This window comes from Rattus norvegicus, chromosome 2 (genome assembly GCF_021556685.1).
Source record: "Rattus norvegicus strain SHRSP/BbbUtx chromosome 2, alternate assembly SHRSP_T2T, whole genome shotgun sequence".
NCBI lineage: Eukaryota > Metazoa > Chordata > Mammalia > Rodentia > Muridae > Rattus > Rattus norvegicus.
The window spans coordinates 177,401,764-177,429,283 of NC_141535.1; the positions used below are offsets into that span (position 1 = coordinate 177,401,764).

Genomic DNA, 27,520 nt, shown 5'->3' on the forward strand with positions numbered 1-27,520 from the left:
GGTGGCAAAGGTGGCAAATGCCCTTATGCACTCAGTGAGCTATGTTACCAGCTTCTCCCTGCAAGCACCACCACCACCAGCAGCACTCACTGCCCCACCCCACTCCCACCTTTTGGTTTTGGTTGGTTGATTTTGGTTTTTTTGCTTGAAGATGGGGTCTCTCTGTGCAGCCCTGGCTGTCCTGGAACTCACTCTTACCTCAAACTCTCTGCCTCCTGAGAATTGGAATCAAAGATGCACACCACTAGGCCCAGCTTTTCTTTTTTTCCCTTTTTTTTTTTTTTAAGATTTATTTTATGGGGGTTGGGGATTTACCTTAGTGGTAGAGCGCAAGGCCCTGGGTTTGGTCCCCAGCTCCGAAAAAAAGAAAAAAGAAAAAAAAAAAGATTTATTTTATGTATATGAGTGCTCTATCTGCATGTACACATACACGCCACAAGAGGGCATAATCACACAATAAGATGGTTGTGAGCCACTGTGTGGGTGCTGGGATTTGAACTCAAACTATGGAAGAGTAGTTAGTGTTCTTAACCACTGAGCCATCTCTCCAAACCCCCCCCCCCAGCTTTTCTTTTTAAAAACTACTTTCATATATGTATATGATACACTCTAGTCACACCATACCGCCTTCTCTCCAAATGCTCCTCAGAATGCATTCCTTCCCATTGTGTCTGTTTTGTTTTTTGATGCCCTGAGTGTGTCACCAGGGCTGCCACCAAGGGCCTGGTGATAAAACTGTCCACTAGACTCAGGTAAATCTCCGATGACTGTACCACTAAAGACAATAACATCTACTCTCCCAGGGAGCCATCAACCACTAATATCCGTCAGGGGGCGGATTCTCCTCATTGGATCCCACCTGTCCCCATCTATGACTGAATGTTGACAGTTCCAATGCTGTTGTTAATTCTTAATTACTTATTTGAGACATATTCCCGCTATGTGTACCTGGCTGGCCTGGAACTTGTTTTGTAATCCAAGCTATCCTGGAACTCACAGAGATCCTTCTGCCTCTCGAGTTCTGAGTATCAGGTCATAAGGAAAACTCCCAATTCCCCAGACTCTAAAAGGCAAGCCAGAAACCCAGAAATAAGCTCAACCTGGAAAGTGTGTAGAGGGATTTCTGGTGGTTAGTTAAAAAGCCAGCATTCCTCAGGAAGTTGTAGAACTGGTTCCCTACCAAAAAGAGTCATTTCCTTTACCTCTAGCAAAGGGACATGGGCTGCCTAGTGTGCCCATCAGCATGTCAGTTCAAGCTCGCTCGCCTCCAGGCTCTCTCAAGCTAGTACCTGTTGCATAAGGTCCACTAGCATCCTAGCCTTTCTCACCTCCTCCTTTGCTCTAAACTCCCAACTCTCCTATTCATTCTTTTTTTTTTTTTTTCCCCCCGGAGCTGGGGACCTAACCCAGGGTCTTGCACTTGCTAGGCAAGCGCTCTGCCACTGAGCTAAATCCCCAACCCCCCTATTCATTCTTCTTAAACTAGGCTATGCTCACTGTTCTCTGTCTCCTGCTATTCTCCCCACTCACAGAGAGTCCTGGCCACGTTTGGTCTCCATCTTTGTCTTTTTGTTCTGGACTCTTCCAGATGCCCCTGGCTGCTCTCTCTCTCATATCTACAGTAAAAACTTTCCCCTTAACCACACTATGGAGCTATGATGTCAGTATATACACTGGGTTTAAAGATGTGCACTATGACACTCTCCGTCCCACCCTAACATAGATTTTGACAAGGTCCATTCTAGTTTCTTCTGTTGCTGTGATAAACATCCTGGCCAAAAGCAACTTGGTGAGGAAATGGAGTTACCTGGCTTATAGGTTACAGTCCATTATTGAGGGAGCTAAAGGCAAAAATTGAAGCAGAAGCCAAGGAGTACCACTGCCTTGCTCCAGGGCTCACATTCAGTTGCCTTCCTTATATAGCAGCCCCACCCATCCCGGTATGGATCCTCCTGCATATAGGGCTAGGCCCTATGACCTCAATTAGCAATCAGGAAAATGCCTGGGGCTGGAGAGAGATGGCTCTGAGATTAGCATCACTGGCTGCTCTTCAAGAGAACTAGGGGTTTGATTCCCAGCACCTATATAGTGGCTAACTACCATGAAGGCTCGTAACTGTAATCTGTAACTCCAGTTTCAGGAGATCCAATACCACCTTCTGATCTCCCTAGGATACCTGGCATATATACGCTACACATACAAGCATACAAGGACAGAATATCCACACACAAAGATAGATAAATCTACATAGAGATAGAGATCCTGTCTAAAATTTTAAAAATACTAAAAGAAATAAAACCAGAATCCCCCCATAGAATGCCTATATGCCTACAGGCCAATCCAATGGTGATAGTTCCTCAGGTTTCCTCCTCCCAGGTATGTCAAGTTGGCAACCAAGATTAGCAATCACAAGGTCTCCTGGCTGGCTTGCAACTCTCTACCAAGAGTAGGCTGACCTTAGACATGCTTCTGTCTAACCTTCATCTTGCTTCTGTCTCCCATGTGCTGGGACTGCAAATCCACCATACCTGGACTTCAGTGTGAGTTAAAGGACAGGATTAGTCAGTGAGGAAAATCAGGAAATATCCCTGTCTGTGCTACAGCTTGAAACGTAATGAGCCCTGAGGGAATAAGTGGAAGGGAATTCAAGCCCATAATGTAGCTCAGTAGAAAAGTACTTTGCCTAGCATGGGCAAAGCTCTGCGTTTGACCCGTCCCCAGCACCATTCAAAGAAAAATGGAGGGGTTGGGGATTTAGCTCAGTGGTAGAGCGCTTGCCTAGCAAGTGCAAGGCCCTGGGTTCGGTCCCCAGCTCCGGAAAAAAAAAAAAAGAATAAAAAAAAAAAGAAAAAGAAAAATGGAATAGTCAGATTGGGATATTGAAGTGGGCACAAGGGTACATGTGGATGGCAGTAGTTCTGGCTATTGAAGGGGCTCAGTCCAGATGATCATCCCACAAATTTGAGACTGATCTGGGCAACACAGAGAGACCTTCCCTCAAATAAATCGGGCTGGTGAGATGGCTCTGGGGAAGTTTGGTTCGACATCCTGCAGCATGTTCTCTGCTCCCCACTTTCACCATGGCATTTGTGTTAACATTTCATCTAGGCTTCGCCCCACAGTTACCTGGGAACAGCCAGGTGTGCCTACCCCCTCCTCATTCTATTGCTCTTACTCTCTCTCTCCTGCTTCCTTACCCTCTTCACCCTCTCTCCACGTGCTCCTCTCCTCTCCTCTCCTCTCCTCGACTTGCCTCGCCTCTCTCCTCCCCTCCCTCTCTTCCCTCAACTCCCCTCTATTCCCTGTAAACGCTATTCTATATACTTACTATACTGTGTGTGGCTGGTACAGGGGTGGGGTGGGGGATGCCTCAGCATGGGCCTGCAGACCTTACTGAACTTCCATGAAACATATCTCTGCTCTTTCTTTTTATAAAACACATTATGTGTGCCTACACATACAAGTAAATATAACGAATGAATAAACTAAATAGTTATTTGTGTGTGGTAGTCAATATGGATTGTCAACTTGACAGGATCTAACATCACCGAGGAATCCAATCCCTGGACATGTTCTAGATCGAGGAAAGTTCTAGCTTGGATTATGTGAGGTGGAAAACCCCCACCTGACAATGAGTGGCACCATTCACCGTCCTGAATAAAACAGAGAGAATGAGCTGGGCACCAGCATTCATCTCTCTCCTCCTGATTTCCGAGGAAAAGTGACTAGATACCTCACGTTCCTATTGTCATGTAGACTGTACCTTCTATGAGCCAGAGCAAGCGTCTGGTAAACTGTTTTTGTCAAGTAGTGGGGGGGGGGGGGGAGGTAACTGATACATTGTTGATACATTGTGTTTGTATCAAAGGACAAAAGTAAACATAGATTATGGCAAACATAATGTAACAAATTAAGACACTTTCTCACAGTCAGTACTCAAATGTTAGGGACTTTTTCTTTGTTTTTTTTTTTTTTTCTTTTTTTTGGAGCTGGGGACCGAACCCAGGGCCTTGCGCTTGCTAGGCAAGCGCTCTACCACTGAGCCAAATCCCCAACCCCTCTTTCTGTGTTTTTTTTCCCCTTTTTTAAAGGGACTGAAAAGATGACAAGCGCTAGCTGCTCTTGTAGAGGATCTGGGTTCAGTTTCCAGCAGCCATATGGCAGCACCTGTAGACTCTCAAACTCCATTCAGGGGCTCATTGCTTGCTCTCTTGTAGCCTCTGCAGACACACTAGTCATCTAGTGCATAAACACATGTAGGGAAAGCACTCCTGTATAAAGACAGAAAGCTGTGCCTGGGGGCCGGCCAGTAATCTGCACACTTGAGAGATTGAGGCAGTAGGATTACTTGACCTTGAAGGCCGGTTGCACTACTGAGTTCTAGGCTCGCTCCAGAAGGTGAACCGGCTACGTGTGCTTTGAGTGTAATTGATGGGGCTGATTTTTATCATTTCAGTTCTTCACTCTGCTCCACCAGGGGGCAGACGGATCCAGCATACTAACCTCCCAACCCGCTTCTTTTCAAAGGGAATTGGGATTTGTAAACTTAAGAAGCGCAGTGCTGACAGAAAGTTCTTAGGACCTTTATCATAAACTCAAAAGCTTATGAATAGCGCCTCAGCCCTTTATCAATTTCCAGTGCCACCCCTCTCTCCACCACTGGTAAATTTCTTTCCCTCTTTCCCTAATCTTTTTAAAATTCCTCTTTCTACTTCGGTAGAAAGAGAGGAAAGACAGCTAGCCAAAGGCAATGGGAAGGGCTAGGGAGACTGGCTCTTCGAGGCCGGGGAGGCAGCGCCCGGACTGCTAGAGCTGGACAGGCCTCTCCACTAGCGAAGAGGGGTGGAGCCCGGAGCAGGGCCGCCTCTCTTCTTTTCCCGGGGCCTGGGCGGAGAGGGAGGAAAACTTCCTGGCTGGGACTCTGGCGGTTTCTGCCTGCCAACCCTCCGATCCCGCCTACCAGCGTTGGCTCTTCCCGACCCCTCCCCCGGCGCCCCCAGTGTCCGCCATGGCCAAAGCCTACGACCACCTCTTCAAGTTGCTGCTGATCGGGGACTCGGGGGTGGGCAAGACTTGTCTCATCATTCGCTTTGCAGAGGACAACTTCAACAGCACTTACATCTCCACCATCGGTGAGCCCACAGTCTGTATACCAGACCCCAGACCCACCCTCTGCCCACCCTCATACACGGGCTCCTGAAAGACTAAGGAACCTACTTTTTTGATCCCCTTAGAGAAAGACACTAATTTTCAGTCTGTCGACCCTGCCCCAGACCCATCCCCCATAATGTCCCTGAATAACACTCAAAACTTCAAGCCTTTCTGATGATTCCAGGTAGCCCCAGTTGCTGCCACCCACCCCATTTCTTGGTACTATCTCCCTAGTCTCTTTAAATCCTCATAGGTTATTTTCATTTCCATCTGCTTCCTTCTTCAATACATCTCTTCACCTAAACTCTCTAGATTCACTCTTCACAATTTCTCTTTTCCCTGCTTCCCAGTTCTGTTGGCTTTATACTGACCCACTGGGCTCCAAACTTCCCCCAGCACGGGTTGGCTCTACCTTCAAATCATCCTTCTAGCCCCCTTACCTCAGCAAGGTACTGCAGAGTGGCTGACTGTGCTGCCGAGTGGGGAAAGTGGAAGGGAGGGGACTCTGGGGTCTCTGAGTAAGCTTTGGCACTCAGACACTTTTAGGAGTCCCCCAAGAGACCTGGGAGATGTGCCCAGACTTCCAGTAAGAAGAGTATCCTTTCCCCTTTTCCCTCCTCCCTTCCTCTCTTTATCTTTCTTCATTCCCTCTTGACTGGGAATCTCATCTCCCCTGGTGACAAAAGGGAAAGAATCAATCTCTTTCTCTCTCTCTCTCTCTCTCTCTCTCTCTCTCTCTCTCTCTCTCTCTCTCTCTTTTCCTGTGCCCACCTAGCTCACTAGTTAATTCACATAGACTCAGTCAGCTGCCTTTCTCATTCCTCACTACCCCCAAGGGTGAGCAGGGTGGGTGGTGGACCTGAGGTGTCTGTTGGGGGAGGGGGAAAGAAGAACGGAACAGTGTGGTAGAGATGGAGGGAAAAGTTGTCAGCTGGCATGCTTTTAGCCCGCCCGAAGAGTTTCACCACCTTTCTCCAAAACGTCATAAAGTCTGAGGAAAAACAGTATGCTTACCATTGGACTAAAGCTTTGGAAAGCTCTCCTATTCACACATCCAGCCCCCACTCTCTCCCCCCATCCCTTTCACACATTCACCCATGCTTCCCTGGCTTTCACACCCTTCACCCCAGGAATTGATTTCAAGATCCGAACTGTGGAAATAGAGGGGAAGAGAATCAAACTGCAAGTCTGGTAAGTAAGCTGCCCAGCTCTCCCGACCAGACTGACCTTTGAACCCACCCTCCCCCACTTGCAACCCCCCCCTTTCAGTTCTTCTATCTTACTTTTTCTCTTTTCAGTTTAGTTTTTGTTTTTTTGGGTTTTGTTTTGTTTTGTTTTTTAGACACAGTCTCATGCAGCCCAGGATGGCCTGGAACTCACTATGTAGCTGGTAGCTGAGAAAGAAAGACCTTTATTAGCTCCTGTCTCCTGTGTTACAGGCATGTGCAGGCATGTGGCACCATGTTGGTCTTTCTGTTTTGCTTTCTTCCCTTTTTTCCCCTGGTCCAGTACATCTCCTAATTCTTCCATTTCGCTTAGTCAGCTATCAGCTGGCCCTGCGTCTCTCTTCCTGGTGTCCCACTTTCAGTTCGTTTGTGTCTTTTCCTCACCCAGAGCATTCTCTGGACTTGAGAACAAATGTCTTTTGAGCCATGATGTAGAAACAGGTTCTAAGTGGTTAAAAGATAAGTGCAGAATTACAAATTTGACTCCCAATCTATTGCTCTCTAAACTTTTCAGAGCAACCTGGGTGTAAATGCTGGGACACACTTTGAGTCCCAGTACTCCAGGAGCAGAGGCAAGTGGATCTCTGTGAGTTTGAGGTCAGCCCGGTCTACAGGGTGAGTTCTAGAACAGCCAGGGCTATGTAGAGAGACTGTATTTTAAAAACCACACAGTAATTAATAACTGTAACCTGACTATCTGAAGGAGGCTGTAGACACTCCAGGCACAGGAGCACTATGAGGCTTTCCTGAAGCATTCTTGTATACCAGACAAGCAGCAGCAGATAGTGTCTAACCCTGGTTCTGCTACTTTACTTTTGCTTGACCTTCAGTAATGACCCAGCCTCCCTCCACAAGTTTGTTTCATTTATAAAATGGGGACAAGGAGCCATGCCTCACAATGATACAGTGAGAGTTAGATAGGATCACACACACACACACACACACACACACACACACACACACACACACAAAGTGATACTTAAGACAGTGCTTGGCATCTGTGAGTAAACAGGAGACATCCTGTTTCCCAGGCCTGTAATGTCTGAATAGCAACCCAACTGTCCTTCTCCCTGTCCCCCTTACCGTTTCCTGAGTCTTTTCCTTTCAGCCCCCACCTCCAGTGTTTCAAAAGCTGAATTCTTAGGAAAAGACTTCTCCCTTGAAGACTTCTTGCTTCTATCTCACTCTATGAAAACTTCTGCCTCAGGGACACAGCTGGCCAAGAACGATTCAAGACAATAACCACCGCCTATTACCGTGGAGCCATGGTATGAAGGGTGGGTCTGGACATGGGTTACAGTCATAGTTTCATGAGCACAGAGGGGTATGAGCATGCAGGGGTAAAGAAGGAGGGCACGGTGCACATTACAGAGAGCCCCATGTAGCCTGTGACTAGACTTATGGACCTGACTTGGATGGTCACTTAGAGGACAACAAAAACCTAAGTGGGAATGTGGTCCAAGGTGAACTTTACCATCCCTTAGGGCATTATCCTAGTATATGACATCACAGATGAGAAATCCTTTGAGAATATTCAGAACTGGATGAAAAGCATCAAAGAGGTAAGATGCCTCCAAAGACACGGGGGAACAAAGAAACCCCTGAAGGGCGTGGGGGTTAGGATGGGCAGGCTTCCACTTTAATGTGTATGGGTGTTGTGCCTGCGTGTATACCTGTGAACCAAGAGTCTGGTGGTGCCCTTAGAAGTCAGAAGAAGTTGGTGGACTCCTGGGACTGGAGTGACAGATGGTTGTGAGCCACCAATTGAACCCAGGTCCTCTGGAAGACCAGCTAGTGCTCCTAACAGCTGAGCCCTCTCCTGCCCCAACCCTCCTTTGTTTTTGTTTTCCTCCTGAGACAGGGTCTCCCTCTGTAGTAGCCCCAGCTGGTGTGAAACTTAACGGGTAACCCAAACAGGTCTTGAGCTCACAGAACTCCTCCTGCCTCAGCTTTCTAAGTGCAGGACTTAGAGGAAAGACCCACCTTCTGCTTGTTTTGCTGTCTCCAGAACGCGTCTGCTGGAGTGGAGCGCCTTCTGCTGGGGAACAAATGTGACATGGAAGCCAAGCGGAAGGTGCAGAGAGAGCAGGCTGAGAGGGTGAGTCAGGCCGGGCTGCTGTGGCCGAATGCCTTGCTTCTGCCCTTTATCCAGCTCTCTCCTTCCTACCTCATCCCCTACAGTTGGCCCGAGAGCACAGAATCCGATTTTTTGAGACAAGTGCCAAATCCAGTGTGAATGTGGATGAGGTGAGAGTCACTCTCCAAGAGATAAAATACTAGTAGGTTTATCCCCTCCTTCAACCCCAGCTAACCAATTTCCCCTTTAGGCTTTCAGTTCCCTGGCCCGTGACATCTTGCTCAAGACAGGAGGCCGGAGATCGGTGAGTTGGTTCTACTTGGCTGAGTCCCACAGCGTGTGTCTTCAAGAACTGAAGTGACTGGAGAGTACTGTGGTACTGCTCTCCTATGGTCTCAGCACCAAGAGATGCTGGCAGAAGGATCAGGAGTTCAAGTTCATCCTCTGCTACTCTTTCTAAACTCAGAGTGCCTGTGGAGCACACCTTTAATGCCAGCACTAGGGAGGCAGAGGCAGGCTGATCTATGAGTTCAAGGCCAGCCTAGTCTACAGTATGAATTTCAGGACTGCCAGAGCTACACAGAAAAAACAGTCGAGGAGGAGGAACAAGGCCAAGATTAACCACAATGTGGAGGTGGACAGTGGGGGATGTGGGAGAGAGTGGGGGTGAGGGTGTCTATAGACTGATCCTCCTGCCAGCCCTTCACATACCTGATCTTTCCACCTTCCCAACTCTAGGGAAACAGCAGCAAGCCCTCAAGCACTGACCTGAAAGTATCTGACAAGAAGAACAGCAACAAGTGCTCCTTGGGCTGAGGAACATTTCTTGCCTCCTATTCACCCTGAACCTGGAGGCTAGACCTGAGGGAGGTGGACTGAGGTAGACTGATGGAAAACAGAGGGGAGGAGCTGTGGTGGTGCCTGGAGGGGTGGATGACAGGGGAGGAAGGAAAGATGAAATGGGCAGGGAAAGGAGGGCGAGGAACCAAGGACGTGAAAAGTGAAGAGAAGGGGTTTGAGAAGAGAAAAAGAAGAAGGTCTCAGGTCTCGGACCGTCCAACATTAATGTCAGTATGCTGATCTCTCCATTCCTGGTTCAGGGTTCGGGTCCCGAGAGGCTGGCTCGGCCCTACTCTGAGGGTCTCTCACTCCACAGATCTTTGTTAGTATTAAAGGCCACTGTTTGGCACGAATGTTCCATTTGCATTACTTTCATTATTGTCAGAATTGCTCTTTACTCAAATCCAATTTCTGTCATGCCAGGATATTAGTTCTCCTGAATCTGGCTGGGTCCCCCTTCCTTACCCCAACTCTTTAACTGGTGATGAAAACAGCAAGGAGAAAGGGCAGCCTGAAGAATGGACATCCTTTTTCCACTATGGGTTCCTGAGGACAAGAGTGGCCGGAACCATGCCTTTAGCAATAGTAAGCCAGGATGAAGGATTTGAACCAAGCTTCAGGAAACAGCAGCACTTAATATGGTTTACCCAAGGAGATGGGAAGCATCTTTGATTCTGCTGTAGTCAAATGGTGTTTGATGGGCACTGTTAGCTGCTTTTGTTAGAAAAGAACATTCTCAGTGTTCCACCAAGAAACACATGAACAAAGTAAGAGGAACCTGGCAAGCCGATGTCTTTCAGTAAAAAACGGCGTGCCACAACCCAAACTGAAAGTCACTTAGGTTTAGTTCTAATGCCAAGTGTGGCTGACTCCGTCTCACCCCGCTGTTAGGAGCTCGCTTCAGAGTCTTTTGAGATGGACTAGTTTTAAAAGAATCCTCAAAAAGGAAATGAGAGAAGGAAGGGAAGGTTCAGCTGCAAGTGCAGGTCATTACAGGGAATGCAGTAAGGCCTTTTGTAAGCTTGGCCAGGTAGAGAAGAGTAAAGAGGTCTGGTGTGTCTTTACTACAGTAAAGATTCTTTTACTGTAGTAGTTTTATAAGGTGGTCAAGACTCATGATATATTGACCAATCGTGGACTTGCCATCTTTTGATATAAACAAGTAAAAGTCCTTTTTTCACAATTTGAAAGGGCGGAAGAGACACGGGAGATTCACTTGTTTGTATTTACCGAGCATCTGCTTTGGACCACACAGTAATCACTAAACAGTTTTTTGATGGCATAGGTAAGCAGAAGTAGACGAACTTTTAAAAGAAAACCAGCTGGTTAGTTGGTTGGTTGGTTGGTTGCTTTTTGTTTTTTGCCAGGCGTGGTGCCTCAGGCCTTTAATCCCAGTATTCAGGGAGCCAAGGCAGGTAGATCTCTGGGAGATCCAGGCTAGCTAGGACTACAATAGTAGGACTTGTCTAAAAATAAATAAATTTTTATTTATTTATTTATTTTTAGATTTTTTTTTTATGAGTACACTGTCGCTGTCTTCAGGCACACCAGAAGAGGGCATCAGACCCCAATACAGTTGGTCATGAGCCACCATGTGGTTGCTGGGAATTGAACTCAGGACCTCTGGAAGAGCAGTCAGTGCTCTTAACCACTGAGCCATCTCTCCAGCCCTAAATTTTTATTTTTATTGTTACATGTGAGGCTGCATTTTAAATGTGGAAGACAGCTCCTGGGGTCAGCTTGGTCCTCCCGAGGACTGGACTCAGGTCATCAGTTTACACACCCAAGACTTTTCCCTGTTGAACTGTCTTCTGTCTCTCCCCTTTTTTATTTCATGCAACTGGGTGTCTTTGTTACTTTTCTACTGCTGTGAGGAGACACCATTGTAGTGAGAGTTTTGGTTTCTTTAAAAACACAGAAATATTGTAAGAATGTCTTTTTGTTTTAATCCCAGGTGTGGGATATGGGGCTGCTTCGCTGCAGCTGCCCATGATTTAACTCGTGCTCTAGCAGGGGCATGATTTTGCCAGCTGCAGATAGTTCTTGCCAGTGTGTGGTGTTTGGAATTCTGGGGACTTTTCAGAGGATATATAAATGCTAGGCCCCAATAGACGGGGCTGTCAGCCAGCTGGCGGTTGAATGCTGTTTGTTAAGTAATTGTGCACGAAGAGATAAGAAGAAATTAGATATAATTATGGTGAAGATCTAACTTGCTCCAAAGAACCCGCTCCTAATCACAGGAAGTAGTCCAGCAATATCGTTGCTCCCGTGCCCCTCTATCCTTTTCTTTCCTACCTAGTGTTAGGAGGTTGAAAGGGCAGGAGAAGATGGGTAAGTGAAGGGTGGAAGAAGAACCCACAAAGTAGCCAAAAGTTCAGTTGCACTCCTTGACCAAGGCAACTTAAAGAAGAGTTTATTAGTGGCTTGCTTACATTTTCAGAGGGTTAGAGTCCATGACTGGCATGGTGGGGAACATGGAAGCAAGCAGGCATGGCTCCAGAGCAGTAGCTGTGAGCTCTATGTGATGATCCACAAGCACAAAGCAGAGAAAGAGCTAACTGAACGTCCTGTTGGCTTTTGAAACCTCAAAGCCAACCCCCAATGACTTCTCCTCCAACAAGGCCACACCCCCTAATCCTTACCAAAATGTTCTAACAACTGGGCACCAAGCATTCAAATATATGTGCTTATAGAGGCCGTTCTCATTCAGATTGTCACACTGGGTCTCACGATGTAGACCAGGCTGGCCCTAAACTTGCAGTGGTCCTCCTGCCTCCCAAGTGCTGTGACATAAACAACATTTAATTCCTGAAAGATAAAACTATTGACACACAAAAGTACAGCCAGAAAGTTCAGGCGGGATACACTTACCCTGTGTATATTTTACCCTCTTTCACTCTCTTTTATTCTCCACTTTGAGACAGTTTTCTGACATAGCTTAGTCTGTTCTCATTCATGGGAATCCCATACCTCAGCTATGTTTCTCGGCCTGGACTACACAATGACATGCAGTCTTAAATAAACAAAATCAAGTGCTGAGAAAATAGGGAGAAGTGTTAGCCATGAAGCCTGACAACATGAATTCCATCAAGATGTAGGGTTGGAGGGCACAGGCTGGCAGAACCTCGGAAAAAGCCAGATGCTGAGTCACACATCTGCAACCACAGCACTCCTAAATGAGGTGGGATGTGGAAACAGGAGAATTGCCAGGAAGAGCACAGCACAGGAAAAGATCCTGCCTTAAGGTGAAAAGAACCTTCTAGAAAATTGTCCTTGGACCTCTACAAGCACACCATGGCACAAAAGCACTCAATGTAGACCCACACAACAGAAAGATGTATGTGTATTTTTGAGACAAGACTCTCACTTATGGGGGAAGGTGTGCCTGCTTTCCCCTTAAGTTCAAGAGGAATTTTATTAGAGTTAAATATTTCCCAGGGCAGACAAGCTGTAAGATTCATCATCTCCGTAGAGAAGTGTGTGTGTGTGTGTGTCTGTGTCTGTGTCTGTGTCTGTGTGTCTGTGTGTGTCTGTGTGTGTGTGCTTTGTGGCTTTGTTTAAGTCTGCATGAACAAGCTGCCAGATGGTGGGGAAAGGGGCTCAGGAGGAGTAAAAAGTCCAATGTATTTGAGAAATTGTGCTTAAAACAGAGATAGAAGAATAGTAGTACAGAAAACCAGGTTAACTTCCAAAACAATACAGCTTGGCCTTGTAAGATACTGCCTGGGTAAAATTCCTTCCTTCCTTCCTTCCTTCTCCTAACTCCCTCCCTCCCTTCCTTCCTTCCCTCCTGACAAGGTTTCTCTGTGTAGCTTTTTTTTTTTCTTTTTTTTTCTTTTTTTTTCGGAGCTGGGGACCGAACCCAGGGCCTTGCACTTGCTAGGCAAGCGCTCTACCACTGAGCTAAATCCCCAACCCCTGCTCTGTGTAGCTCTTGCTGTCTTGGAATTTGCTCTGTAGATGAGGCTAGCCTTGAACTCAGAGATCCACTTGCCTCTGCCTTTCAAATGCTGGGATAAAAGGGAATTGATTTACTTAGTTTTGGAGATAGGGTCTCAAATACTCTGGAATTGGCATTTCAGAGGCAAAGGCAGAACTGCTGCCAGTTGAAGGGCAACCAGTGCTCCGTATCAAGACTCAAGCAGCAAAAAGACAGTGACCCCCCCAAGGAAACTACTATCTTGTTTTGTTTTGTTTTTCTAGTGAGGTTTCTCTGATTAGCCCTGGAGGTCCTGGAACTCACTCTGTAGACAAGGATGGCCTCAAACTCAGAGATCTGCCTGCCTCTCTACCTCCCAAGTGCTGGCATTCGAGGCCCGCACCACCATGCCCAGCAAGATTAACACCCCAGGGAAGAATGTATTTTTAAAAAGTATGTGTATGTTTTGGTGTGTATCCTGTGCATGCCTGGTGCCGGTGGTATCCAAAAGAGAGTGTGAGACCTCCTGCAACTAAATGTGTTTACAAGTAGTTAGGAGTCCCTGTGGATGCTGGGAATCAAATCTGGATCCTCAGGAAGAACAACTAATGCTCTTAACTACTGAGCCATCTCTTCATCAGAATAGATACTTTCTTTTTTTTTCTTCTCCTTCCTTCTTCCTTCCTTCCTTTCTTTCTTGACAGAGTTTCATCATCTAATTCTGGCTGGTTTGGAACTTGCTACTTGACAAGGCTGGTCTCAAACTCCTCCTGCCTCCTTAGTACTAGGACTAAAGGCTTGAGTCACCACAACACCAATCGAGTAGCTGAAAAGATCCTGAATCTAGTTCCAATATTACTTTAAATTTAAAATCTCAGGGGTTGGAGATTTAGCTCAGTGGTAGAGCGCTTGCCTAGCAATCGCAAGGCCCTGGGTTCGGTCCTCAGCTCCAAAAAAATAAAATAAAATCTCTATGCTCTAGTCAGGCAGAGGTGACATGCCTTTAATCCCAGCTCTCGGGTGGCAGAGGCAGGCAGATCTCTGAGTTTGAGACCAGCATGGTCTAAAAAACAAGTTCCAGGACAGCCAGAGCTGCACAGAGAAACCCTACTGCCTCAAAATAATGATAATAAATAATAATACAATATAAAATACAAAATAAACCAACCAACCAAATAAATATTAAAAATCTCCGTGCTCTTAGCCTTGAGATCATTTCCCTATTTGTAGGAGCAAGGGAGAGATGAGAACATCTGAGGTTTTTCAAAGGAATAGTTCTGTGAAGCAGTTTCGCACTAACATAAGGGGAAACAGACACTATTCATTTGTAGAGTCGGGTGTGGGTCCAGGGACAAAAGCGAGTTTCAAATTCGATTCAGTTCCTCCTCTCATCAGCAGATTTCCGGGACCCAACTTGGCAAGACCCGCCAGGGTGTTAAGGCAGAAATGGGGAGGCTGTCAAGAGCCTAATAGTAAGCCCAAAGCTTTGATGAAGGCCCCAGGTCCAGACAGAGCGGCGCTTTTTATTCCTCCCCGCTCTCCTAGTTCTAAATAGACAAACAGGTGATATCGGGGAAAGGCGAACCCAGAACAAACGAAATCTCCTATACCGCCGATCCAGCCGGCTCTGCAAACACTACAAGGACCACACTGCCGCGCGGCGCCCAGCTGAAGAGTCGCGTGATCCTGCGCAAACTCAGTGAGATTCAGTTGCCACCGAGTCCGGAACGACTACAGCAGGAGATAGACGAGAGCACCCGGGAAGAGTCGGCGCCGCTAGTGCCGGGACCAGGAGCCTCCGCGAGCAAGATGGCCGCTCCCGAGACCGAGGCCAGGGGGCAGGGGTACTAAGTCCGGACCCGCGTGCCCTTCTCCCGGCCGCCTGCGCCCTCATCAAGACCTCGCGCTTCTAGCCAAGACATCTACATGGATTATTCTCGCCGTGGTCACGAGGCCGTTCCAATAGAGCTCTAGTTGGCCCAGATTGAGAACTCTGGCATTTGGCTGCTCTGAGCTGGAACCTCCGGGAGGTCTGCTGCAACAGGTGCGACCCTGACCGCTCCATGCTCGTGGGCGCGGGGAGGCGTGGCCTCCCCCGGGGCGGCCACCTCTGTTGGTTGCTGTGCGCTTTCACCTTAAAGCTCTGGTAAGTGGGTACTGGGGAGGGACAGGGGGATCGCGGGCGAACCCCATAGTCTACGCCCTTAGGAACCGGGACTCTTCATCCACTGACGTCAAAAGTGGGTGTGCCCTGTTTTCGGCGAGTTCACCCTTGTTCTTGCCCCTTTTCCCTACCTGCAGCGAAGCAGAGGCCCCGGTGCGCGAGGAGAAGCTATCAGGTGGGTGATTGCCCGAGAATCCTGTACCTCTCTATAGCTTGTTTGTTTCTAATGCCTTTTTAGTACACCCAGAACACAGATAGAAAAAGGAGGTGCCACCTGGAGTGAGGGCGGGCAAGCCCTGTGTTGGGAAGCTAGATGGGCAGAGCCTTTGAGAGAAATGTTTTTTTGAATGGTCTTCGGCTGGCCGTTTTTCTCTCTCTCCTTTTAGTGAGCACATCAACTTCACCATGTTGGTTGGTAGAAGAGTTTGTGGTGACCGAAGAGTGTACTCCGTGTTCTAACTTCCAGATTGTGAGTATTTTTTTTTTAAGTATGTCATCGCAGTGTCTTCCTGCTTTCCTCTCAGACTCTTAGGTTATGTTCAGATCATATTTTTTGTTTGTTTCATTTTATGTATATAGGTGTTTTGCCTGCATGTATTCAGGGTGTGTGTTTGTTGCCCCCAAAATCCAGAAACAGTCATCAGATCTCCTGGAATCAGAGTTAGAAAAGATTGAGTCCTCACGTGGGTGCTGTGAATGGAACTCCATCCTCTCCAAGAGCAACCAGTGTTCTTAACTACTGAGCCATATCTTCAGCCTTTTTTTTTTTTTTTTTTTTTTTGAGACAGTGTCTTGCAATATAGCACTGTCTAGCCTGGAACTCATCATGTAGGCCAGGCTGGCCTTGAAAATTATACTCATTTTGTGTAGGTCATGTGCCATAGAAGTCAGAGGACAACTTGAGGAAGTTATTTCTCTCTTCCCACTGAATGGGTGCAGGTTGTTAATCTTGGCTTCAAATGTCTTTACCCACAGAGGCCTCCCTGCAGCCCTCAAACCTGCACTTCATTTCCCTCTGAAAACAAGACTTTTCCACACTAAAGGCAGTGTCCTGATCTGTTCATGTTTGTTAATACAGAAGATTCTGGAATTTCTCCTTACCTCGTAGATCATTGCCCCCCTAATTGTTCCTCCACCATCCACATCAGAGCTTTTCCTTAGCTCTGTGCTGTCGTCAAGCTCTGGCTCACTCTGAACAGCAGGTCCTCTGTTTCTTGCTTACCTCTTCCTAACATATGCTTTTGCATGTTTCTTTTGGTAGAAAACGACACCTGAGTGTGGTTCTACAGGGTATGTGGAGAAAATCACATGCAGCTCATCTAAGAGGAATGAATTCAAAAGGTGAGGACTGTTACTCTACTCTGTGGTTACCTCTTCTGATCCTGCTACGTTAAGATATCTCCAGGTCTTGGTGTGGTTTGGCATACTGGAAAGAGGAGGAACTTTAAGCCAAATTACCCCCACTTCCTAACCCTAGTCTCCAGCACTAAGTTTTTTGTTGTTATGTTCTCTGATCAAAGAATTTGGTCTGGCATGGGGTAGGGTGTGGGGGAGGTGGGTTACACCTTGAGTCCCTGCTCTCAAGAGGCAGAAGCAGGCTGAGATCACCACCAGCCTAGTAGGAGGGGCGTTCAGTTGGCCAAGGCTTTATTGTGTAAGACCCTATCTCAAGTAAGCAAGCAGTTAAGCCAGGATGCTAACACATCTTTGATCTCAGCGTGCCCAGAAGGCAGAGGCAGACATATTCTAAGAGAGCCTGATTGGATGGTTCAGTGATTAAAGGCACTTAGAGAGCCTGATTGGATGGTTAGGTGATTAAAGGCACTCACCACTATTGCAGAGGACCCTGACTGGTTCTCAGCACCTACAAAGTTGTTCTGACTCCAGTTCCCAGGTATCCAGCATGCTCTCCTGCCCTCCTTAGGAATTAGGCACACACATGGTACATGTACATACATACATGAAAACAGTCATGCAAGGGGTTGGGGATTTAGCTCAGTGGTAGAGCTCTTGCCTAGGAAGCACAAGGCCCTGGGTTCGGTCCCCAGCTCCGAAAAAAAAAAAGAAAAAGAAAAAAGAAAACAGTCATGCATATAAAGTAAATAAATCTTTAAAAAATACAGCAATTTGAGTTTGAGCCTCAGAGCTCAGATGGTAGAAGTATAGAACTCATTCCAGCAAGTTGTCTTCTGACTGGGGTGTGTGTGTGAGTGTGTGAGAGTGTGTGTGAGTGTGTGTGTGAGAGTGTGTGTGAGTGTGAGTGTGTGCATGTGTAGTGTAGGTGTGGTGTGTATGTGTGTGTATGTATGGTGTGTATGTGTGGTGTGTATGTGTGTGTGAGTGTATGTGTGGTGAGTGTATATGTGTGTATGTGTGTGTGTGTGTAGTGTATGTGTGGTGTGTGTGTATGTGTGGTGTGTGTGTATGTGTGGTGTGTGTGTATGTGTGTGTGAGTGTGTGTGTAGTGTGTGTGTGTATGTAGTGTGTGTGAGTGTGTGTGTGAGTGTATGTGTATGTGTGTGTGAGTGTATGTGTAGTGTATGTGTGGTGTGTGTGTATGTGTGGTGTGTGTGTATGTAGTGTGTGTGAGTGTGTGTGTGAGTGTATGTAGTGTATGTGTGAGTGAGTGTATGTATAGTGTATGTGTGGTGTGTGTGTATGTAGTGTGTGAGTGTGTGTGTGTAAGTATAGTGTAGTGTGTGGTATGTATGTGAGTGAGTGTGTGTGGTATGTGTGTGTAGTGTGTGTGCAGTGTGTGTGAGTGAGTGTGTGTGGCATGTGTATGTAGTGTATGCGTGGTGTGTATATGTAGTGTGTGTGCGGTGTGTGTGTGTGTGTGTGAATGTGTGTGTAGTGGGGGGGGTGTGAATTTGTGTGCAGTGTGGGGAGGTGCAGTTAGGCAGGGACGTGGCATCCTGTTCCTTGGCATGAGTGTGCACATATACAACATAACAAAAAAATGTAACATTTTTTAAAGGAAGAAGAGTTAGACATGATAGTACATGTTTGTAATCCTAACACGTAGGAAGTAGAGGCAGGGGAATTGAGAGTTCAAGGCCAGCTTGTACTACTTGAGACTTTGTCTTGTTTTTGAGACAGGGTTTCTTTGTATGGTCTGGCTGTCCTAGAACTCCCTGTGGTCCAGGCTGTCTTTGAACTCACAGAGATCTCTACCTTGCCTCCCCTGTGCTGGGATTAAAGGCATTCACCCCCACCTCCATTTAGTGAGACTTTATCAAAAAAGAAAAAGACAGTAATCAAATTGGTTAATGGTGCTCACCAGACACGACTAAGTACACTTTCTCTCATTTTTGGATGGTATTTTGGGCAGGCTGACGTGGAGGACAGTAATTAAGAGAACCTGATTTTCCCCGGAATGACTGTACTTTTCTGCCCTCAGCTGCCGTTCAGCTCTTCTGGAACAACACTTATTTTGGAAGTTTGAAGGCATCGTGGTGGGGGTAGCTTTAGTCTTCGCTTGCCTTGTCATCATTCGTCAGCGACAGCTGGACAGAAAGGCTCTTGAAAAAGTCCGGAAGCAAATTGAATCCATATAGCTGAATCTGCTGTGTATGGTGGGTCCCACGGATGCATCTCAGATGGAGAAAGTTCAGGGCTAATGTGCCCTCATAAGCCTTGTGGTAGTGCATCTTCAATGACTTCCTCTTCCAGGCCATTAATGAGCACAATAAAGAGTGAAATCGAGCTGGACACGAACAGACTTGTAATCCCAGCACTTGAGAGAATGGGGCAGGAGAACCCTTGGTAAATTTGTAGGCCGGCTAGGCTGAACTACACAGTAAGGCTGTCTTTAAGAAAACAAAAAGGAAATAAAGGAGTAAAACAATTTCCTTCTGTATAAATAACTTGGCTTGGGGAGGACCACGTGCTTTAGGACATGCCTTAAGTCCTAGCACTTGGGCAGCAGAGAGAGGCAGATCTCTGTGAGTTCAAGGCCAGCTTGGACTATATACGGAGCTCCAGGCCAGCAAGGAATACTTAGTAAGACTCTGTCTCAAAAAATGAATTCAATTTAAAATGGTTGGTGAGTTGGCTCAGTTGCTAGGAACTGGAGAGATGGCTTAGTGGTTAAGAACACTGACTGCTCTTCCAGAGGTCCTGAGTTCAATTCCCAGCATCATTTACCCTTATATAAAAGTTCTGGGCTGGGAGAGGGGCTCAGGCATTAAGATGTTTGGTACAGTGGCTAGAGACATGGCTCTGCAGTTAAGAGAGCTTGCTGCTTTTCCAGAGGACTGTACTTGGTTCCGGGGAATCTGTTGACATATATGTTATGTACTCACATAGAAACACATACACATAAATAAAAATGTTTGGTGCATAGTCCTGATGACCTGATTTTGATTCTTAGACTATGTGGTGAGAGGAAAGAACCCAAAAGTTGCCCCTTGACCTTTACATGTGTATTACACCACTTGTATACACAATAATACACTTACACACCATCCTTATACATAATAATAAACACAATTTCCAAGCTGGATGTGGTACTGTATACTTGTAGGCAAATCAAGAGTTCGAGACCACATAGGCTACATAGTGAATGAAAACTTGGGATAGAATTTGAGCTAGGAAGTTTATTTCCAAGTCAAACCTTTTCTCCCCCTGACCTTATCCACAGAGAAGAAATGAAATCACAAATGTATGACAGAAGTATTTGAGGTACCCTGCCACATAGGCAGCCTGGCCTTAGGGGACAGAAGTCTCCAGTTGTGTTCTGAGTAAGTCAGAACTCCAGGGCTGTGGACTCCTCAATGGGAACCTGATGAAAGGTGACAGGGAAGCCTGGGTGTCTTCTTGTGTAGTTACATCTCATCTGCATGCACCATTCCCCTGATCGGCCCAGTGGGTCTGGCCTTCACTCGCATCTTCAGATGAGCCATCTTTGTTGAGCCATTTGTGGCTGGGACTTGAGGTAGCTCCTCCAGGTTGGCCTTTAGCACTGGACTCTCCGGGCTTTCTGTCATGTCCTCATGAGTCAAGATATTTCTGGAAATGACTGAGGAGAAAGCGTAATGGTAGACCATTGGTTGGGTGGGAGACTGTCCCAGAACTCTCCTACTCTTCGACTGTTTCGGAGAACAGAGGTCTGTGGGTCATCCTTAGGGCTGCTGTGCCCCTGCCTCTTACCTCCATGAAGCTGATAACCCTCAGACCTAGCTTCTGGTTGACTCTGAAAGGGGCTGAAGCTGGGCAGGATGATGAGAGCCAACGAAAAAAGAAGAATCTGCAAAGGAGCAAGAGACTTTTGGGCTTTGGGGACAAGAGAGGAAGAAGGCATGGAGAATAGAGGGTCATAGGTTATCACGGTTTGGAGAACAGGGCTGGGCAGGGCAGGAATTAGGTGGAAGTGTGGAGGGTGGCAGAGGTGGGAGAGGGGGAAGTAAGGAAACCCCCGATGGTACCAGAACACAGGTGCTGGTCTGGGCAGCTCTGCTGGAGGTCTGAGCAGTGAACTTCTGTAACTGATGGACCTGCGCCACCAACGAGCTAGGAGAAGAAGGCAGAGTCAGCCGGAGAACGGCTTGCCTATGGCTGCGTCCTGCTCTACATCCAGACACTACCACTCACATGTTCTGCCTCTCCAGCTCCTGGACCTTTCTCTGCAGTTTCTGGTTCTGCTCAGAACAGGCTGCCACTCTGGGGAGTGTGGAGAAGTAGAGCAGGCTTGGCAGATGGCCCCTTAACATGCTTTGGTGAGAAAGGGGGGCCGGACACCACCTAACCATACCTGCTCTCCAGCCCATCTATGTATTCTTTCTTCCTCCGCCGGCTGTCCTGAGCTGACTGCTTGTTGCGGATTTTCCTCCTGATCTTCTTGAGTATTCTCTCCTCTGCCTGGGCGCTCAAGGTGTTGAGTGTTGGGCCCTTAACCTCCCAAACTCCCCAACTGTTCCCTGGGATCCAGGCTCTTTAGAGGTTGGGTGGAGCTTCTGTGATGGGGACACCCTTTGGGGTACCATTGTTACCTTGGTGAGGGGCAGGTGAGAGGGCAGAGTAACCCCTTCTTGTCCCAGCAGATGCTTTTCTTCATCTGTCAGGAACAGACGTTGGCAGGACAGCTGGGAGGAGGGGCAGATGAGTGGGGTCAGGGTCACCTGCTTCCAAAGCCCAAACTGTCCCTCTACCCCAAGCCTGCTTTCAGAGGGCTTTCTGTCATCTGAATGATATGATGAGGTCAGGGCAGAAAGGTCATTCAGGCAGGTTCCATGGCAAATCGAAGGGCCTTCCTGAAGCTAAGGAGGGTGAGTGAAGTCTTTATCCACACAGAACCTCGGCATTGCCCTACAACCACGCTAGAGGGCCTGTTCTGGAATCTTGGGACAATCAGAAAAGGAAAAGTTGTATGAATTCACTATGATGAGCTTTGTTGAATTTCCTTATGTCAGGGAAACAATATAGCCATTAAGTTTCATTTAGTAAAATATTTGGTAGCCTGTCAACCACAGGAACAAGTGACTTGTCATCCCCAGGCTCTAAGCCCCACCCTTTAGGTCAAGCTGTCCACCCTCAGACGAGGACTTTCCTTCCGTCTATTTATCTCTATTTTATGTGCTGTGCTGTCTTGCCTGCATGTATGTCTGTGTGATTGGTGTCAGATCTCCTGGAACTGGAGTCACGTGTGTGGCCTGCCATGTGGGGGCTGGAAATTGAACCTGGATCCTCATTCTCCCAACCACTGAGCCATCTCTCCGGCCCCTAAAGGAGTCTCTAAGGATGGCCAGGCTGACTTCTCAAGTGAGTGTGTAAGTGGGTGGATGGTAGTGGTTAGACTGAGCCAGACAAAGACCGAGCCTTCTCACTGACAACCAGTTATGTATTTCATGCGTGTGTCTTTTTATATATCTGTGTGGGCATGTGTGGAGATCCAAAGATAATGTTCAGAAATGAGTTTTCTTCTACCACGTGGGGTCTAGGGATCAAAATTTAAAAATTTATTTTGTTGTTTAAGATTTATTTATTTATTTTTATTTATTATCATTTACTATTATCTTTAGACACACCAGAAGAGGGCATCAGATCCCATGACAGATGGTTGTGAGCCACCATGTGGTGGCTGGGAATTGAACTCAGGACCTCTGGAAGAGCAGCCAGTGCTCTTAACCGCTGAGCCATCTCTCCAGCCTCAAAATGAAATTGTAAGTCTTGACAGCTAGTGCCTTTATCCACTAAGCCATCTTGCCGTCCTGATACTCGTCTTTGAAGGATTCACAGTGCTTGTAACTTTTTGTTGTTGTTGTTTGGTATGGCTCCTCAAGACAGGGTTTCTCTGTGTTGTCCCAGACGTCCTAGAACTAACTCTGTAGACCAGGCTGACCTCAAACTCAGAGATCTGCCTATCTCTGCCTTCAGAGTCCTGGGATTAAAGGAGTGTACCGCCATGCCCAGCTTTTTTTATTTTTATTTTATGTGTATGCATATTGACTTGTATGCCTGACACCCACGGAGACCAGAAGAGGATGTTGGATCCCTTGGAACTGGAGTTACAAATGGTTGAACTAGACTTGAACCTGGGTCTCCTGGCAGGACAGCTATTGCTCTTGAGCACTGAGCCATCTCTCCAGCCTCTGGACTTGAGATAGGCTGTCACTGTGTAGAGTAGGCTGGCCCTGACTTTGTGGTGCTCACCCTACCTCTACCTCTCAGGTACAGAGGTTTCTAGTGAGTGCCACACTTAGCTTCTGCCTCCCTTTGTAATTTAAGAATAACTTAGTTTGGGGCTGGCAAGATGGCTCAGCAGATAGAGCACTGGACACACAAGACTTACAGTCTGAGTTTTATCTCTGGAATCCATTTAAAGATAGAAGGAGAGGACCAAGTCCAAGTGGTCCTCCTGTTTCGACCCTCAAAGCCTGGGGGTTAAGAGACTGTGTAACCCCTTATGTGGGTGCTGGGGATCTGATCTCCCAGCTCAGGTCCTTGTGCTTACATTCACGTGTGCTTATGACCCAGCTCTCTGCCTCTGGCTTTTGTTTTCTGATGGCCTTTGGCTCTTGGCTAAATCATTTCCTTTCCTGATAGCTCCTTTTTCCTCCAAGTGTTTTTGTTGTTGTTGTTGTTGGTTTGTTTTTTTTTTTTTTTTTTTTTTGGAGCTGGGGATCAAACCCAGGGCCTTGCGCTTCCTAGGCAAGCGCTCTACCACTGAGCTAAATCCCCAACCCCCCTCCAAGTGTTTTTATAGCGTGTTTCTTCCAATCTCTCTAACCAAATCTCTTGAGAATGAAGCACAGAGGGCTTCATCTAGAAATAAAACAAGCACAACCCCGTGTTGATAAACAAAACCCCTAGTGTAGCTCCTGGTCCCAGCTTTAAGCATGGTTTTAGCAGTTGACTAGGACTCGGTTCCCTGCCTTTGGACATAAGGTGCACAGAGAGGACTAAGGCCTAAGCTTGATCTGCACAGCAGGAGTGTCTTAGCCTATCTAGGAAAGGTTCATGATAGGGTACTCCACGAGTCACTGCAGCACTGGCCACAGGACAGTTGTTCTAATGCAAGCAACTGCTGCTGCTTCGCTCTCACCCTGTCCTCATTAGCCAGGTGGATTCCCAGGTGTCCTGTCCCAGTTCTCTTTCCTGACCCAAGGCTGAGAGAGTAGCTCTGACTGAATGTAAGTGCACACTAGGTCTAGAGCGCTGACAGCAGGTTCCCTCATCTCACCTGCTAAGACTTAAACGGTTCCTTACCACCCTGATCCCCAGGAGTTCTCCAGCCCCAATATTTTCCTGGTCTTAGAATTGCTTGTTTCTCCTTGGCCTTCAAACCCACTGCCACCAAAAGTAGGACAAACCAGTTCCTCATTAGTTTCACCTTCCTTTTCACGTATACCCCCATTCATACGAGGGCATGTGTACTGGGGGAACCCCAGTTCTGGCTGGTGTCAAGACTTACCAGGGCTGCAGGAGGTGGTGGGGCTATGGTGCTGACTCTAGGCAGGATGTGTCTATGAGCTTCAGAGGGCAGATCACTGACTGTGCAGGCACCAGGTACCATAAATGCAGGGCTCCACTGATCTGAAGAAAGATCCAGAGACTGGGACAAAGGAATCAGAAGGCTGTGGTAATGGTGGGGACTGGGCTGGGCAGTGGCACAGTTTGGGAACCTTCTCCCTTAACTTCATGGCTAGGGTTGGGTCTGAAAGTGCCATTGCCCTATTTAAAAAGTACACTGACCTATCTGGATGGAGATGAGTCCGAAGGTTGGCCCAGCTTCCCGCTGGGTTCCCTGTAGGGCTCCTGCCTCATAGACAACTTCATAGAGGGCTGGGGAACTGGGTGCCTGTGGGGCAGGGGAGCCAGGATCTTCAGAGACCCCACTGTCACTACCAGGAGATGTTTCTGAGCAGCGTATCATATTGGGATCGATAAAGAGGTTCAGGAAATCATCAGACTCGCTCTTCTGAAGGCCCTATAGAAGGAGAGGGTCCGCACGTCTGCAGAGAACTCTGGAAGTCTTACCTGACAGCGTCTCGGATCCTTAACACTTCCATTTTGGTGCTTTTCCTTCTCGGACATAGAAAGACTTACAACACACGTCTATTTCGTGGTTCTATTATCAGAACTCTTTCCTTGTGGCGACTTAAGGATTCTAGTTAGTTTTCAACCTAACTCCCACTTCCACTGAACAACCTCGGCTACAGCCTCTCCTCATCGCCCGGCTTTGCAGCCCCTGTTCTTGTAGCGTGGTTACCGGCACCTTTGACGGGGGACCATTAAATCCCAGCTCCAGGAAAGATCCTGTCGAGAAGATATCTTCTGGGGGTTCCAGCAACTCAGGGCACCCGAGCTCCATGCTTCTGCCGGAAGATGAGAAGGAAAGTTATAGAAGGAAGGTGGTGGCTGCCCTCGGAAGCTACTGGTTCCTCTGCATTCTCTCCGTTACTCCTTTCCTCTGCTTACACGAGGCAGCCCCTTGCAGGAGAACACACTTCAGGTCTTATCTTTTGGGTTCAGAAAAATAGTCCCATTGGGTATTACCTTTTTTTTTTTTTTTTAATTGTTATTGAGAGAGCTTTGTCCTGCCAAACCAGCCTAGCCCGCTGAAGCCCCAAACACTACACCTTTTCTTTCCACCAGGATCTTGTATCCTGGTCCTGCCCAGTCAAGCCCCGCCTGCCTATGCTGTTCATGGAGTTTAGTGTAGGAGGGGTGGGGGAAGGGAGAGGCTTGGGTTGCACCTGGCCAGGAACCACTGTCCGGGCCTGCATCTGGGAGCAAAATTAAGACGCTGTCCATTTGCAAAGGGAAATAAAACTATAGAAACCGGGGCTGGGGATTTAGCTCAGTGGTAGAGCGCTTACCTAGGAAGCGCAAGGCCCTGGGTTCGGTCCCCAGCTCCGAAAAAAAGAACCAAAAAAAAAAAAAAAAAAAAAAAAAAAACTATAGAAACCCACACCCTTTCCGTCAGTTTCCCCAGTGCTAGCTGAGGGCTTGATGTCTAGTCAGCAAAAAGCTGAGATTGTAGTGACTGGTACACGGGATTCCTAAGTGTCTGTTTCAAAGCTATAATCTTTACAAGAGGGAGACCCATATCAGGGTAGAGAACGAAGCCAAGATTTGAAGCACACCCCCCCCCCCCCCCCACTCAACCGGGGCTCCGCTCCGGTCCCCATCTCCACAGGCATTCTTCCACCCCTGAATCCTAATTGGAGATTGAAGACTTAGGGCCGGGCTTCTAACCAATGGATGACTATCTCGAGGCTCACGCCCTCGCGATTAGCCAACAATAGACCAGCAGAGAAGGGTCGCAGAAGTAATTTGGCTGAGCTTCCAGGTTCCAGCATGAGGCCCCGGGTTACATTGTAGGAAAGTTGAGCTAAAGCTTCCGTGCTGAGGGTAGGAACCGCACAGAGTTTGTTTGGATTTGAGTTTGTTTACCTCGTGATTCTGAGTCCCCAAGTTATTACTTAGGCAGACAGTAAATAACCTGTAGCCTGTGGACCAGGCCTCCACTCCTGGCAGCCACTTCTGCAATTGGCCTATGTGGATCCAGGAACCGCGCTACACACTGCGGCATTTTGGGGACCCCGTTAACGCATACAGGGACACAGGACAGGGAAAGTGCCATACATTAGCCAAACGTTTGGTTTTGGTTTAAGATCTCATTGTTTCCACAAACTACCAGTTTTATGTATAGTTTTGTGTTTTGAAACGGGAGTGAGAAGGTCTCATTTATCAGGATGGCCTCCTGAGTAGCTGATACTGTATCAGTGTAGCTTGAAAGCTGTTTCAGAGCCTGGTGTGGGAGTGCGTGCCAGTAATTTCAATGCTCAAGAGGCTTATGCAGAAGTGTCCCTGGAGTCAAGGCCAGCCTAGGCTATATAAGATCCTGTCTCAATAGCAAAAACAGAGCTGGATGTGGTCGCACATGGCTTTCATCCCAGCACTCAGGAGGCAGAGGCTACAGATCTCTACAAAGTGAGTTCCAAGACAGCCAAGGTTACACAGAGAAACCTGTTTTGAAAAAACAAAACAGAACAACAACAACAAAACACACACACACACACACACACAAAACCCGAGAAAGTACAATATATTTATCTAGTGATGTGTCCAATAAGTTCTACTTTTCTTTTTCTTTTTCTACAAAGATTTATTTATTTATTTCATGTATGTGAGCACACTGTAGCTGTCCTCAGACACACCAGAGGAGGGCATCAGATCCCCATTACAAATGGTTGTGAGCCACCATGTGGTTGTTGGTAACTGAACTCTGGACCTCTGGAAGAGCAGTCAGTGCTCTTAACCGCTTGAGCCGTCTCTCCAGTCCCCAAGTTCTACTTTTCTTACCTCACATTTAAATCTGACTTTTTGCCATCAGGAAATATCAGATGTTGGAAAAACATTAGAGGAGAGTTGGAGGATCTGAAGAAGACATAATAGTCGCTCAGTTGTTGCCACATGCTAGCTCCCTTCCAGTTTGTACCAGCGGCTTAGTCAAATATTCATAAGGAAAACAAGCACACATTGGAACCCTGGATGCACCTCACATCCTTCTGCACTGGGAGGAAAGTACACAGGACTCATACTTAGGTTAACGCATTTCCACTGTTTTTCTTTCTTTTTTTTTTTCTTTTTTTTCGGAACTGGGGACCGAACCCAGGGCCTTGCGCTTGCTAGGCAAA

General features: G+C 47.3%; 3 protein-coding genes across 12 annotated transcripts; 2 read left to right on the forward strand and 1 right to left on the reverse strand.

Moving 5' to 3' along the window:
- Positions 1 to 4,890: 4,890 nt before the first annotated feature.
- On the forward strand, positions 4,891 to 9,647 carry Rab13 (RAB13, member RAS oncogene family). Of its 2 annotated transcripts, none has more exons than XR_015670041.1 (8): positions 4,891 to 5,132; positions 6,282 to 6,342; positions 7,585 to 7,645; positions 7,862 to 7,939; positions 8,386 to 8,475; positions 8,530 to 8,624; positions 8,705 to 8,758; positions 9,193 to 9,647. XR_015670041.1 is itself a non-coding variant. In NM_031092.2 (8 exon segments), coding segments are annotated over 8 exon segments (612 nt in total). In that variant the 5' UTR covers positions 4,924 to 5,008; the 3' UTR covers positions 9,271 to 9,333.
- Positions 9,648 to 15,004: 5,357 nt separating this feature from the next.
- Jtb (jumping translocation breakpoint) lies at positions 15,005 to 19,225 on the forward strand. The gene is made up of 5 exons (NM_019213.2): positions 15,005 to 15,359; positions 15,515 to 15,552; positions 15,764 to 15,846; positions 16,639 to 16,718; positions 18,778 to 19,225. Exons 1-5 carry the CDS (start codon positions 15,277 to 15,279, stop codon positions 18,932 to 18,934), a joined length of 441 nt encoding a protein of 146 aa, NP_062086.1. The 5' UTR covers positions 15,005 to 15,276; the 3' UTR covers positions 18,935 to 19,225.
- A 730-nt stretch (positions 19,226 to 19,955) lies between these two features.
- Positions 19,956 to 25,975, reverse strand: Creb3l4 (cAMP responsive element binding protein 3-like 4). Of its 9 annotated transcripts, XM_087623320.1 has the most exons (11): positions 25,777 to 25,975; positions 25,374 to 25,649; positions 25,087 to 25,192; positions 24,570 to 24,804; positions 24,289 to 24,410; positions 21,368 to 21,460; positions 21,130 to 21,236; positions 20,970 to 21,038; positions 20,804 to 20,888; positions 20,529 to 20,625; positions 19,956 to 20,397 (listed from the first exon to the last, which is right to left on the reverse strand). In XM_087623320.1, the coding sequence occupies exons 3-11, from the start codon at positions 25,186 to 25,188 to the stop codon at positions 20,204 to 20,206; spliced, it is 1,104 nt and encodes a 367-aa protein (XP_087479446.1). In that variant the 5' UTR covers positions 25,189 to 25,192; positions 25,374 to 25,649; positions 25,777 to 25,975; the 3' UTR covers positions 19,956 to 20,203.
- Between the last annotated feature and the right edge of the window lie 1,545 nt (positions 25,976 to 27,520).